The sequence below is a fragment of the Oncorhynchus keta genome, chromosome 7 (assembly GCF_023373465.1).
Source record: "Oncorhynchus keta strain PuntledgeMale-10-30-2019 chromosome 7, Oket_V2, whole genome shotgun sequence".
Classification (NCBI taxonomy): Eukaryota; Metazoa; Chordata; class Actinopteri; order Salmoniformes; family Salmonidae; genus Oncorhynchus; species Oncorhynchus keta.
In genome coordinates this window covers 2,751,424-2,766,555 of record NC_068427.1, presented here as the reverse complement: position 1 = coordinate 2,766,555, position 15,132 = coordinate 2,751,424, and the positions used below count along the sequence as shown (strand labels likewise).

The window sequence follows — 15,132 nt, the reverse complement described above, 5'->3', positions numbered from 1 at the left end:
TGGATGTCATAAGGTGAATGCACCAATTTGTAAGTCGCTCTGGATAAGAGCGTCTGCCAAATGACTTAAATGTAAATGTAAATCTCAGTGCATCACTACAAACCCTGGTTCAGTTCCAGGCTGTATCACAACCGGCCGTGATTGGGAGTCCCATAGAGCGGCGCACAATTGGCCCAGCGTCGTCCGGGTTAGGGTTTGGCCGGGGTAGGCCGTCATTGTAAATAAGAATTTGTTCTTAACGGACTTGCTTAGTTAAATAAAGGTTAAATAAAAAAACAAAAAACTGGGTCAGAATTCCAAACCTTTGATAAAGCAGCCAAGCGAGTGAAACAGCATCCCTCTTTCCCATTTATCTGATGCTGTCTGGCCAGCATGGCATGTCCCATCATCGCATGATCGTTCAGAGAAGTGTTCCAGTGCACGCAATCTAACAATTTCTATATCAGGTGTCAACTCCAGTGGGGCACCAGTTATTTTTACTTGGGTAGTTTAGGGTTTGCTTGGTTGTAATCTATGGTGTATATACCACTTCAGCACCATCAAGCCCCTCTCTGGAGCCGCCCATCGTCAACTATCCCATCTACTGCCGCGCAACTGAGTGCATATCTGGAAAGCTACTAGGCATATCTATAACTGACTGAATCCCAACACAATAGATGATATTACTGCTACGACAACAGCATTAGCCTGAGTGCAAGTCTGCTTCTGCTTTAGACAATCTGTTGTCGTCTTATTTGCTAAGACAAAACATTAGCATTGTTTATAACAGAAACAGTCAGGCACCCTGGCTACAATATTTGCATAATCAGCTTGATTAAGAGGTTTCAGAGAGTGGAAAGTTAAAACACCATCTATGAAATAGCGTTAAGAAGAACGTTGCTTACTTCTGTACTGAGGACCTGGAGGTGACTGTAGGTTCTGCTATCATCTCTTCACATCATCCCACAGGAGCTGGTGTGTGTTTCAGTGTAGAGCTATGAGTATAGATGTGTCCAGTGATGTTTCAGAGTTGCTGTTGAAAAGGGAGACATGTAGATACTGCATCACAATATCTGTACAACTACACCATAGACTTGCAGTGCATTCTGTATATAAAAATGTAAAATACCGGCAAGAGCATGTCCATGCTGTCAGGCAATTGCTCTTAATAAAGGGGCAATGCCTTATTTAGGGAAGCAAATAATAGCATATCATTAGCCAGATATAATAGCTGTACTTGAATAGAGAGGGAGGCCTATAGGGCCATTGAGATGTACAAGCACTGCCTGAAAAAGACGGTCGAAATGTGTAGCATTCATTTGTTTTCTGTGGACTTTCAATTGGAAGTGTACTCACGGTGGAAATTAGATTAGCCCTGTTGTAGCAGGATTAGATTAGATTAGCCCCCTATCCACATCGAAGGGACAGTAGCGGAGAAAGTGGAATGTTTAAAGTTCCTCGGCATACGCATCAACGACAAACTGAAATGTTTCACCACACTGTGTGGGTGGACAAGGCGCAGTAGCGCCTCTTCAACCTCAGGAGGCTGAAGAAATTTGGCTTGTCACCCAAAACCCTGACTAACTGTTACATATCCACAATCGAGAGCATCCTGTCAGGATGTATCACAGCCTGGTACGGAAACTTCTTAGCCCTCAACCGCAAGGCTCTCCAGAGAGTGGTGCAGTCTTCACAACATTTCACCATTGGCAAACTACCTGACCTCCATGACACCTATAGCACCCAATGTCACAGGAAGGCAAAAACCAAAGACAACCACCCGAGCCACTGCCTGTTCACACTGCTACCATCCAGAAGGTGAGGTCAGTACAGGTGCATGAAAACTGGGACCGAGAGACTGAAGTACAGCTTCTATCTCAAGGCCATCAGAATGCTAAATAGCAATCACTAACTCAGAGAGGCTGCTGCCTACATGGAGACCCAATCACTGACCACTTTAACAAATGGATCACTAGTCACTTTAAACAATGCCACTTACATTACTCATCTCATATGTACAGTTGAAGTCAGAAGTTTACATACACTTAGGTTGGAGTCATTAAAACTCATTTTTCAACCACTCCACAAATGTCTTGTTAACAAACTATAGTTTTGGCAAGACGGTTAGGACCTCTACTTTGTGCATGACAAGTCATTTTTCCAACAATTGTTTAGACAGAATATTTCACTGTATCACAATTCCAGTGGGTCAGAAGTTTACATACACTAAGTTGACTGTGCCTTTGAACAGCTTGGAAAATTCATGAAAATTATGTGACAGCTTTAGAAGCTTCTGATGGGCTAATTGACATCATTTGAGTCAATTGGGGGTGTATCTGTGGATGTATTTCAAGGCCTACCTTCAAACTCAAGTGCCTCTTTGCTTGACATCATGGGAAAATCAAAAGAAATCAGCCAAGACCTCAGAAAAAAAAATGTGTAGACCTCCACAAGTCATGTTCTTCCTTGGGAGAAAAGCCACTGCTCCAAAACCGCCATAAAAAAGCCAGATTGTGGTTTGCAACTGCACATGGGGACAAATATCGTACTTTTTGGAGAAATGTCCTTTGGTCCGATGAAACAAAAATAGAACTGTTTGGCCATAAGGACCATCGTTTTGTTTGGAGGAAAAGGGGAAGCTTGCAAGCCGAAGAACACCATCCCAACCATGAAGCACGCAGGTGGCAGCATCATGTTGTGGGGGGGCTTTGCTGCAGGAGGGCCTGGTGCACTTCACAAAATAGATGGCATCATGTGGAAGGAGAATTACATGGATATATTGAAGCAACATCACAAGACATCAGGAAGTTAAAGCTTGGTCCAAATGGGTCTTCCAAATGGACAATGACCCTAGCATACTTCCAATGTTGTGGTAAAATACCTTAAGGACAACAAAGTCAAGGTATTGGAGTGGCCATTACAAAGCCCTGACCTCAATCCTATTGAGAATTTGTGCGCAAAACTGAAAAAGCATGTGCGAGCAAGGAGGCCTACAAACCTGACTCAGTTACACCAGCTCTGTCAGGAGGAATGGGCCAAAAATCACCCAACTTATTGTGGGAAGCTTGAGGAAGGCAACCTGAAACGTTTGACCCAAGTTAAACCATTTAAAGGCAATGCTACCAAATACTAATTGAGTGCATCTAAACTTCTGACCCCCTGGGAATGTGATGAAAGAAAGAAATGCTGAAATAAATCACTCTACTATTATTTTGACATTTCACATTCTTAAAATAAAGTGGTGATCCTAACTGACCTAAAACAGGGAATTGTTACTCTGATTAAAATGTCAGGAATTGTGAAACTGATTTTAAATGTATTTGACAAGGTGTACGTAAACCTCCGACTTCAACTGTATTTTATACCATGTATTGCACCTTGCCTATGCTGCTCAGCCATCGCTCATCCATATATATATTCTCATTCACCCCTTTTAGATGTGTGTATTAGGTAGTTGTTGTGGAACTGTTAGATTCCATGTTAGATATTACTGCACTATCGGGAACCAGAAGCATTTCTCTACACTCGCATTAACATCTGCTAACCATGTGTATGTGACAAATACAATTTGATTTGAGATGGACATGGTAAAGTACAGAAAAACTTTATATATATAAATATAAAATAGAGAGTGAAGTCACAAATGTGTGTTTTTCTACCAGATAAATCTGACTCCTGAAAAATGGCATGGGGCTGTCTTGAATGTGTGCACTAAACAAGACTGTGCAGATATCTGGAGTAAGAACAATGGTGTTTGTTATTTGACTGATTGTGAACTAGACATGCACTTAAAATGAGTTTGCACTTAACCTATTTAAAATCAGTTTAAACTGTATATGCAACATCCTTATCATAGTGCTCTACTGAACAATCTCTTGGTGTGTATTCTGCACATTTACATTACATTTACATTTAAGTCATTTAGCAGACGCTCTTATCCAGAGCGACTTACAAATTGGTGCATTCACCTTATGACATCCAGTTGAACAGCCACTTTACAATAGTGCATCTAAATCTTTTAAGGGGGGGGGGGGGTGAGAAGGATTACTTTATCCTATCCTAGGTATTCCTTAAAGAGGTGGGGTTTCAGGTGTCTCCGGAAGGTGGTGATTGACTCCGCTGTCCTGGCGTCGTGAGGGAGTGTGTTCCACCATTGGGGAGCCAGAGCAGCGAACAGTTTTGACTGGGCTGAGCGGGAACTGTACTTCCTCAGTGGTAGGGAGGCGAGCAGGCCAGAGGTGGATGAACGCAGTGCCATTGTTTGGGTGTAGGGCCTGATCAGAGCCTGGAGGTACTGAGGTGCCGTTCCCCTCACAGCTCCGTAGGCAAGCACCATGGTCTGCACCTTGCTGGCTGTCACATATTTAAATAGGATAATTAGTACCCATGCTGTCATCCTCGCTCATCAACTCATCCCTGACCGCTGGCTACGTCCCTCCCGTCTTCAAGAGAGCGAGAGTTGCACCCCTTCTGAAAAAACCTACACTCGATCCCTCCGATGTCAACAACTACAGACCAGTATCCCTTCTCTCTTTTCTCTCCAAAACTCTTGAGCGTGCCGTCCTTGGCCAGCTCTACCGCTATCTCTCTCAGAATGACCTTCTTGATCCAAATCAGTCAGGTTTCAAGACTAGTCATTCAACTGAGACTGCTCTTCTCTGTATCACGGAGCGCTCCGCACTGCTAAAGCTAACTCTCTCTCCTCTGCTCTCATCCTTCTAGACCTATCGGCTGCCTTCGATACTGTGAACCATCAGATCCTCCTCTCCAAGTTGGGCATCTAAACCTGACAGGTCGCTCCTACCAGGTGGCGTGGCGAGAATCTGTCTCCTCACCACGCGCTCTCACCACTGGTGTCCCCCAGGGCTCTGTCCTAGGCCCTCTCTTATTCTCGCTATACACCAAGTCACTTGGCTCTGTCATAACCTCACATGGTCTCTCCTATCAATGCAGACGACACACAATTAAATGACCAGGTGGCGAATCGCATCTCTGCATGTCTGGCAGACATATCAGTGTGGATGACGGATCACCACCTCAAGCTGAACCTCAGCAAGACGGAGCTCCTCTTCCTCCCGGGAAGGACTGCCCGTTCCATGATCTCGCAATCACGGTTGACAACTCCATTGTGTCCTCCTCCCAGAGCGCTAAGAACCTTGGCGTGATCCTGGACAACACCCTGTCGTTCTCAACTAACATCAAGGCGGTGTCCCGTTCCTGTAGGTTCATGCTCTACAACATCCGCAGAGCGACCCTGCCTCACACAGGAAGCGGCGCAGGTCCTAATCCAGGCACTTGTCATCTCCCGTCTTGATTACTGCAACTCGCTGTTGGCTGGGCTCCCTTAAACTCATCCAGAACGCCGCAGCCCGTCTGGTGTTCAACCTTCCCAAGTTCTCTCACGTCACCCCGCTCCTCCGCTCTCTCCACTGGCTTCCAGTTGAAGCTCGCATCCGCTACAAGACCATGGTGCTTGCCTACGGAGCTGTGAGGGAACGGCACCTCAGTACCTCCAGGCTCTGATCAGGCCCTACACCCAAACAAGGGCACTGCGTTCATCCACCTCTGGCCTGCTCGCCTCCCTACCACTGAGGAAGTACAGTTCCCGCTCAGCCCAGTCAAAACTGTTCGCTGCTCTGGCCCCCAATGGTGGAACAAACTCCCTCACGACGCCAGGACAGCGGAGTCAATCACCACCTTCCGGAGACACCTGAAACCCCACCTCTTCAAGGAATACCTAGGATAGGGTAAGTAATCCTTCTCACCCCCCCTAAAAAGATTTAGATGCACTATTGTAAGTGGCTGTTCCACTGGATGTCATAAGGTGTATGCACCAATTTGTAAGTCGCTCTGGATAAGAGCGTCTGCTAAATGACTTAAATGTAAATGTAATATCTCCCAGGAGTGTGTGTACCTGGGTAAAAAGACAACGCCTGTCGTCAGAAGAAACAAATAAGCTGTTGGAGTTGCGAATGATATGAATTTAAACCAAAGGTGTAAATGTAAGGAATGGAGAATGAATGTAAATTCTAATACAATCGCCTGTATCGTGAGTTTTCAGCGGCAGTATAGCATCACTCAAGTGGGTGCTACACAGTAGAGTATTGACATATGGCTAAACAATGCACTTTTTAGCGTACGTTCTCGAGTGGCGTTTTGGAAAACACAGGTTACATCTTCGGTCGTTGTAGGAAAGATGCATGTTAAAAACACTCGTAAGCCCACCAAACCGGCTGCGTGCGCCATCGTGCATAAATGTATTTAGTCTCCCTACACCAAACGCTATCACGGCACGCAGGTTAAAATATCAAAAACTCTGAACCAATGACATTAATTTGGGGACAGGTCGAAAAACATTAAACATATATGGCAATTTAGCTAGTTAGCTTGCACCTGCTAGCTAATTTGTGTTATTTAGCTAGCTTGCTGTTGCTAGCTAATTGGTCCTGGGATATAAACATTGAGTTGTTATTTTACCTGAAATGCACAAGGTCCTCTACTCTGACAATTAATCCACACATAAAACGGCCAACCGAATCGTTTCAAGTCATCTCTCCTCCTTCCAGGCTTTTTCATCTTTGAACTTATATGGTGATCGCCATCTATACTTTCATAGTATTACCACAACGACCAGCAAAACAGTTAGTCTTTCAAGCATGAAAACAAATTGATCTGAGAAGTACTATTGTATTACCGCCACAGGATATAGTCTTCCTGGTCAAAATATGAGCAACATGCCCACCCCAACTAGTCATTGGCTATCTGCTAGAAGGATCCCACCTGATCTTCCCGGATGCCTTCCATTTTTGAAGATATTTATTTTCATTGTTAGAATGGCCAATGGAGTATCTGGTCAATTTAATGGAAATCTGTGGTCCCATGTACAACGGTGTTCACTACTTACCACAGCCACAAAGTCATAAACACCAAGCACATTTTTGTCTCATGAATTTTTACGATATCGCCCACGTTTACTTTGTGGCTGTGGTAAGCATTGATAACACTTATTGTACACGGAATTCTGAGTGCTTCTCGAAGCGTTCATTCAAACTGCGTGCTTTATGATCACTGGCAGATAGATAGCCAATAATTCCGTGTACAATACGTGTTATCTATCTGCCAGTGATCATAAAGAACGCAGTTTGAATTAACGCTTCGATAAACACTCACAATTCCGTGTGCAATACGTGTTATCACTTCTTACTACAGCCACAAAGTCAACGTGGGCGATATCGTAAACATTTGACAAAAATGTGCTTCTTGGTCTTAATTTTAGGATTAGGCATGAAGTTAGCAGTATGGTTAGGTTAAAGCAGAAATGGGCGATGTTTATTACATTGTGGCTGTGGTAACTAGTGAACAGTTGTAAAGGGGACCACAGATTTTCCATTAAATTGACCAGATACTCCATTGGCCATTCTAACAATGAAAATAAATATCTTCAAAAATGGAAGGCAGCCGGGAAAAGGGAAGATCAGGTGGGATCCTTCTAGCCAATGAGGGCACAACGGTTTCCATTAGTTACCAAAGCCAAAAAGTCCATAATTGACTATTATTCTTGGTCTTAATTTAACGTTAACGTTAGGCATACGGTTAGCAGTGTGGTTAAGTTTAAAAATCACAACGTAAGAAAATAGAAATATGCTGTGGTAAGAGTGAACGACCAGGCTATAAAGTGTTTTTTCTCAGTTGCCGGATGTAAACGTGGCCTACTTATAGCAGTACATTCGTAACAACCTCGTCGTTAAAACGCTTCCATTAGATTAAATAAACCACACCTAGCAAATAAACCATTACATAGTTTGTTAACCAAATTCGACACACTCATTGACCTCGATACAAAAATTCCTCGCTTGGTAAGCGAAAAAAAATAAAACGCCACCTGCAGGAGAAGACAGATTGTGCCCATTTATCCCTCTCTCTTCGCCTCTGCTCTCTCTGTTGTGACTGCTTCCTCCAGCCTTTCGGTTCCCATCCCCCCATGTTTCACTAGTTCATTCCGATACGAATGTCATGGGCTGGCTACTTGTACAGTAAATGTCTTTTGACGGTGTGGCATGATATTTGAATAGTGTAGTAGGCCTACCTAACGTTTCTCATCTCGTTTCTATCTCGATGTTTTGATAAGAACAAGCTCAAACAACAACATCGATCTCACATCAGGCTGAACAGCTGACTGAAATACTGACTATTGCAAGAAAACATGAGTATAACACGTTCCGTAATAAAAGTCTGAAAACCATCCAGATAAAAATGTAATTTTCTTACCAGAAGCATGAGAATTCCAAATAGCAGCTGTCATTAAGCAGTGCCAGGTCCCTGATGTGACAGCGCCATCCAGCGGAATTATATCAACAGAAAGCAGGAGGCGGGACATAGACCTGACCTATCCTAGAAAAAGACTAAAAGTCCAACTTTTGCAGTGTTCCTTTGTAATTTAATTGATATATAGTGTCAGGTGGAAATGTTTATTGTATAATGACAGGTGGTAAACATTTGGATGTCTAAAGCTTAATTATCAATTACAAAACATATTTGACATTTTCATATGGGTGCCAAAGGCAACCATAGAATAATACCATTTTCAAAACTGCTACAGATCAATTTTAAGTTGAACATAGTATAGGGCTTCATTTGATGTCGAGCACGTCCTATGGAAACCCTCTTCATCATTTTTCCCCCATGTTTCTTTGGCAGTTACTTTGATTTTATATATTTTTTTTCTATTTCCAAATTATGGAACTGTATCAGTCGTAATGGAAGGAAATCCGCTTAAGCCAAGTGGTCAAGGTGTAGACTTTATTTACAGGTCTTTCATGGTGATCCAACAAGCGAAGGCGCCATGTAATAGAAAATATCAAGCAAATCAATGCATATAAATCAGACATGGTTATTCATATTGTAACAAATCTTGATACAAATATTTAGAACTCTGTCAAGACTCAATATATGCAAAAAAAATATTCTGATCAACCACATGGTGGGTCTATAACAGGCACCTATTAATATCTCTTGGTCTGTTTGACTCTGAGTTGTGGAATTTGGCACACATTCTCAGGGATGTGAGTCTAGCTAACCTGTAGAGCAGGGGTATTCAACTCTTACACTATGAGGTCCGGAGCCTGCTGGTTTTCTGTTCTTCCTGATAATTAATTTTACCCACCTGGTGTCCCAGATATATATCAGTCCCTTTTTAGAGGGGAACAATGAAAAAATGCAGTGGAACTGGCTTCAAGCTTTGGAGTTTAGTATGAGGGCTGTGGAGTATTCTTGTGTTTGGCCTCATGGTGGTGCTGTTGGAAGAAGGAAAGCTGCTGAGCAAGAATCTAGAATCTAAAATCTTTGAAAGAAAAGGGAGGTTTGAGATGAGCCTATAATTTTTCTAATCATCTGGATCAATTGTTTTCTAGATATTGTTGTTTATATTTTCAATATATACATTGGCAACTGCCAAAATAGATAACCTCTAAATCAGGCTCAACCTGTAGCATCTGAACAGACACAGATTTTCAAGACCCCTCATCTGCTGTTTCTTCGCTCGCTGACCGTGTGGTGTGTTTTCGGGACCACCCACTTGTAGGGGTCTGACTGCCAACATTTTAGGCCATTTCTACATGTAGAATTGGTTCATGCTAGGTTTGTAAATTACTACTGGAACTCTGTTTAGAAGTGCTAAGTACTCTCGGCCGGCAAAGGCTACCCGTGTCCATGCCAAGAAACCAAAAGGAATCTTAATCACAGGACCTCAAACCGATACATATGCACTTGCAAAGGCAATTCCCATATCCATCATTACATTGGTGAATGCATCTAAATAAGACAATCTCAACATTTTATCACAGTTCCTAAATTCAACACTTTTCATAGTACAGAACCCAATCGTAGCACACAGGCCATAACGTTCTCTTTCTATGCACGCTCAGATGTTTACATTTTTACATTTTACTCATTTAGCAGACACTTTTAAGGTTAGAAATGTTTACATTTATATTTTAGTAATTTAGCAGACACTCATATCCAGAGCGACTTACACTACATTTATCTTAAGATAGCTAGATGGGGACGACCGTATATCACAGTCATAGTAAAAAGGAAATTCCTCAATAAGAAGTTAATCAGCTAAGTCAGTGCTAGTAGGAAAAGACAAGTGCAATTATTATCATTTTTAAAAAATATATTTACTTATGGAGTGTTCCAATGTTCCACATTGGGAAAATGACATCAAAATCACAGAGAATGAGAATGGTAAATTAATATTTATTTCATGAATGAATACAATTTTGTGATTTAAACACCCTAACATTCTAGATGACGGAGATTAACATTAAATTCATTACTGGTGATATAATTAGTGGGGAATGGATAAACATTTAACAAAGGTACCCACTGGGCAGAGAAATCAATTCATTGTCTATTCCACATTGGTTCAATGTCATTTAGTTGAAATTACCCCAGTAGGTAGGTTTAATAATTCACACAATGAAACAATGAATCTGCCCGAATTGGCAGGAGGCAGAGATCACATTTGCAGTAAAAGGAGCCTAGCCACACACATCTCATTGATATCTTTATGCAAGTTGCAACAGTCCTTCACAAAATAAATTACCCTATTTTACTAACTTTTTGATGCACCATCTAGCCTGGTTTGTTACTGGATCTATATACAGCACACAAAAACATTCCTGTGAAATTATCTGAACAGGAATGTTTCTCAGTTTTTGTTGTTGTAATTTTTACCCCCTTTTCTCCCCAATTTGTAGTTACAGTCTAGTCCTACTGCAACTCCCATGCGGACTCGGGAAAGGTTGAGGTCAAGACTCATTCGTCCTCTGAAACACAACCCTGCAAAGCCACACGGTTTCTTGACACACTGCTCGCTTAACCCGGAAGCCAGCTGCACCAATCTGTCAGAGGAACGTGCATGCGCCTGGCCCACCACAAGTCGCTAGAGTGTAATGGGACAAAGACATCCCGGCCGGCCAAACCCTCCCCTAACCTGGACGACACTTGGCCAATTGTGCACCACCTCATGTGTCTACCGGGCACGGCCGGCTGCGACAGAACCCGGGTCTGTAATGATGCCTCTAACACTGCAATGCAGTGCCTTGGACCGCTGCACCACTCTGGAGGCCCTCTCTCTGTTTTTTAACAGTGTTGTTTAACTCTGCCGTTCTCTCTACCCTGTCCCTCAGACACATACTGGGCGGAGTACAGGCTCTCTCTGTGCAGGTCTGTCTTCCCCGTGTCCAGACTGCTCTGTGTTCTCAGCCTTAGCATCTGCCTCAACTTCTTCCGGAACTCTCTAGAGGCAAAGTAGTAGATGAAGGGGTCCAGGCAGCTGTTGAAGCAACTGAGGGAGAGAGTCAGCTTGTAGGCCATGTAAAGGGAGTCCCCGTAGAAGAGCCTCCGGATGGTGTGAGCAAGGAGGAGGATGTTGTTGGGAGTGAAGCAGAGCGTAAAGACCGTTAGGACGGTGACCGCGAGACCAATAGCCTTATCCTTCTGTTTGGTCTTGGAGTCTCTGGCCAGCTTGCGGATGATGCTGATGTAGCAGAAAACAGTGATGCAGAACGGGATGAGGAAGAGGATGACAAACAGTGCAAGGAGGAAGGCAGCCCAGGCCACCATGGATGGAAGCATGTCCCTCTTCAGAACGTCGAAGCAGGTGGTAATCCTGAGTTCTGGAACGTGGAACGTCAGGTCGGTTTTAGTGAGTGGGTACAGGACCAATAGGACGACTGTCCACATGGCGAAGCAGACAATCACAGCTAATGACTTCCTTTCCCTGGTCTCACAGAAGAGCATGGGCCGGCAGATGCCCAGGTAGCGGTCTCCACTGATGGCGGTCATAGTTAGAATTGAGCAGTACATGTTGGCAAAGAACACCAGGGTCAAGAGCCTGTGGAAAAATCAGAATATAATGAATCATTATTAATCCGTGATGAAAGAAAGTTGTTGGCTCTTGTCCAGGGCTTGTAAAAGGCACATCTACCTCAATGGGACTGATGAGGATAAATAAATAATAGTCAAAAGAATAAAACAAGAATACCTGCACATGCCCGGGCCCAGGCTCCAATTATACCCTTGCATCTGATACATGATCTGGAAGGGCAGGACGAGGCCCAAGGTCAGGTCAGTCAGGGTCAGGTTGATCATGAAGATGATGGAGGGAGTTTTGGGAGAGGTATGGAAGAGGAGGAGCCACATGGAAAGGCTGTTTCCTACCAGGTTGATGATGGTGACCACAATGTAGACAATGGAGATTGCTGTACTGGCTGTCACGTTCTGGAACAGGGACAAGGTGGTGTTGTCCAGTTTGGTGCTGTTGGAACTCCATGCCATGGTAACAATGACTTCACACAGACAACCTATGATCAGGCAGACATTTAGATTCATGTAAAAAGGTAGCATGGTCCTGTCTGGGATCTGAAAACCGTTTTAAAACAAGATTTGGTAGACTATAGTGCCACTGAATTAAAACCTGTGTTTGTTTTGGACAAGGTACCAGGTCCGGCGAGTTTGGTAGATACTTTTTGTTTTACAACATGAATTTATAATGCTAGCGAGCCAGGCTAGGTATGATACCACAGATGAAAGGTGAATAATACAGTAACTAGCTAAATACATCAAGCTAAAGTGTAATGTGATGTAGCAATGCAGTATGATTTGACCATAAAGACCATAAATAATGCGCTACGGTCATATTCATAGAGTAGGAAATGTAGGTCAAGTCACCAGAAGTGCAAGCATTTAGTATGCATGGAAATGGTACACCCTGGTGGTCATTGTAAAGCAATGCATTTCCTTCTCCGTCCACATTACCTTGCATGAGTCCTCCACATGTGCCGTTGATCTCGCTCATCATTTACAATAGGAAAAGTGAATGGGAAAATTTCTTCACCTGGCTGTGTCATATTTTAATTAGTTATACTCCATAACTTGAAAGCCCTGGTTGCTAAGGTCGTTTTAAGATGTCAGGTTTGAAAATCCATTTAGCCATTTGGCACAGTGACTCACTAACCAAAATCCAAATGGTTTCAAGTGGCCAAGAGACATCATGTGATCACCTACTGCTATCTAGTGGACGAACTGGGAATCAGACAGGGGTTATATTTACTGTACATCAATAGATAGATAGATATTTCAGCTTCCTCCTATGTCTATCATTCTTGTAAGAAGAAAACACATGGCACAAGCCATGTGCATTTAAAATGGCTGCGTTCCTATGAGAATATGTGCATGTTTAGAGCGTCATCATTAGGTCAAAGATCAGAATCTTTGTTTTATCCTTTTCGAACAGTAATTGGTGACATATTTTATTTCAAACCTAGAATTTGAAATCTGTTATTCCCCAACAAAAAATCCCCCCGACAGAAAACTAAAACGGTACATTTCAAGGGTTGTAGCTCAGGCTCTGTAGTAGTCACATTGTTTCCCTTATCAGAATCCCACAGTTCTTACATTTTAACAGTATTAAGCATGTGTAGGACTTATAGTTTTGAAACTGAAATGTACCTTTAGAAAATGCCACCAGTGGGAGTCAGAGTTTGAGGTTAAATGACTGCATACAGTTTATGCTTTATCTTTGAAGTGCATTGTTATTTAGACTTCTTTCTGAACTGAAAGCCAATATTAGGCTATCCCTCATCAAGTTGAAATATCATCAAGCCTAGAACAGCCTCCAGGCTTCTGTATCATAACGGTAAATACTGAATGACAAAAAGTATTACATGCGGCAATAATTATAATGATCTAGTAATACTAGTCCTGTGCAAATATGAACTAGATCATGTGTTATAGATGTTGTAATAAAAAAGATTGTCTATTAAATCTATAATTTTTGCACTGAGTGTGATATTTGGCAATTGTTGTGGTGACAATTGATGTGCTTTTTGACTCTGGAGTGAACCTCTACCACACTACCATACCTTCACCCACACATTGTGAGGGGGTATATAACCACACACCAAATGTGACTGTTTCGGAGGCTTCTTGTGTCACATTAGACGAGCCAAAACCTCTCATGTGTTTCCTCTTCAGGCTCTTTCTATATATACTATGGAACACATTTCCAGTGCAGTACGAAATGTGAAATTCCAAAAGTGTACGATATTCCAACAGTGCATTGGCTCTTGCACAATGAATTCCCCTCCATGTGCAAGTGAAGCGGTACTCTAACCTTATACAAACTACACAACCAAAGCACAAGCTTTGCCAAAAGTAAATAGCACAGGTGCCCACCTGAATGAGTGCCTTGATTCTATACTTAAAATATATAATAGAATATATCTGAATATTATCCCTATTGTCTGAGACAATGTTATCCCTAATTGTAACAAAGAGCAATTATACATTTTAGGCTGACATTTTAACATTAACAAATTGAAGTATCTCTGTATGAAATGTAAAGCAAAGAGACCGAGCAGTACTTACCTCTGACAATACACAGGCTCGAGTCAGAGAGCGGCGGTTGGGGCTGGATGCATTGGTACTTTAACGGGTCAGGAAACTGGTTGTGAGTGCACGTTCCTGTAAAAAAAGGGAAGTGCGTCATGCTTCATATCTAACTCTTTTGCCATCATATGCAGGCAACACTAATAAACAGATTGCACATGTTATTAGTAATATGTGCACTGTTTGTGTTTGGTATTTACTTTTCATTTATTAGGTAAGTTGATTGTGGACACATTCTCATTTACAACAACGACCAGGGGGGGAAATGCTGGTGACAAAAAAATGTGTCATTTGGCATTACAAATATGTCTTATTATACATGTACATGCAGGTAAAGACTGCCCCAAATTGTAGTTACTGTGTCTTCGGAAAGTATTCAGACCCCTTGACTTTTTCCAAATGTTGTTTATCTTACAACCTTATTCTAAAATTAATTGAATTGTTCATTTTTTCTACATCAATCTACACACAATACCACATAATGAACATTTTTTTAAAAATTTAAAAAATTAAATTCCACATTTATTACAAATAAAAAACAGAAATATTACATTTACATAAGTATTCAGACCCTTTACTCAGTACTTTGTTGAAGCACCTTTGGCAGCGATTACAGTCTCGAGTCTTCTTGGGTATGACGTTACAAGCTTCGCACACCTGTATTTGGGGAGTTTCTCCCATTCTTCTCTGCAGATCCTC

At 42.3% G+C, this 15,132-nt stretch overlaps 2 protein-coding genes across 4 annotated transcripts in view; both read right to left on the bottom strand.

Moving 5' to 3' along the window:
• The window catches only part of si:ch211-269e2.1 (cohesin subunit SA-2), a 53,143-nt gene extending 44,767 nt beyond the window's left edge, over positions 1-8,376 (bottom strand). Inside the window, exons 1-2 of the mRNA XM_052521863.1 lie at positions 8,248-8,376; positions 885-1,012 (exon numbers count right to left, since the gene is read on the bottom strand). Coding sequence (XP_052377823.1) covers positions 885-928 — 44 coding nt within the window. The 5' untranslated portion in view covers positions 929-1,012; positions 8,248-8,376. The remainder of the gene's footprint in view (positions 1-884; positions 1,013-8,247) is intronic.
• A 1,840-nt stretch (positions 8,377-10,216) lies between these two features.
• LOC118385874 (P2Y purinoceptor 8-like) lies at positions 10,217-14,528 on the bottom strand. Of its 3 annotated transcripts, none has more exons than XM_035773069.2 (3): positions 14,413-14,528; positions 12,029-12,347; positions 10,217-11,878 (listed from the first exon to the last, which is right to left on the bottom strand). In XM_035773069.2, exons 2-3 carry the CDS (start codon positions 12,319-12,321, stop codon positions 11,125-11,127), a joined length of 1,047 nt encoding a protein of 348 aa, XP_035628962.1. In that variant the 5' UTR covers positions 12,322-12,347; positions 14,413-14,528; the 3' UTR covers positions 10,217-11,124. The 3 variants fall into 3 exon arrangements, with proteins under 3 accessions (XP_035628962.1, XP_035628961.1, XP_035628963.1); XM_035773068.2 differs by lacking the exon at positions 14,413-14,528 and adding an exon at positions 12,802-13,207; XM_035773070.2 differs by lacking the exon at positions 14,413-14,528 and adding an exon at positions 12,461-12,566.
• Between the last annotated feature and the right edge of the window lie 604 nt (positions 14,529-15,132).

Coding starts and splice junctions, on each gene's coding strand:
- LOC118385874 (XM_035773068.2), bottom strand. CDS start 12,844: ATGATGAGCGAGATCAACGGCACATGTGGAGGACTCATGCAAG. Junction 12,348..12,801: donor ATGTGGAGGACTCATGCAAG/GTAATGTGGACG, acceptor GCCTGATCATAG/GTTGTCTGTGTGAAGTCATT. Junction 11,879..12,028: donor CTGGGCCCGGGCATGTGCAG/GTATTCTTGTTT, acceptor ATTTTTCCACAG/GCTCTTGACCCTGGTGTTCT.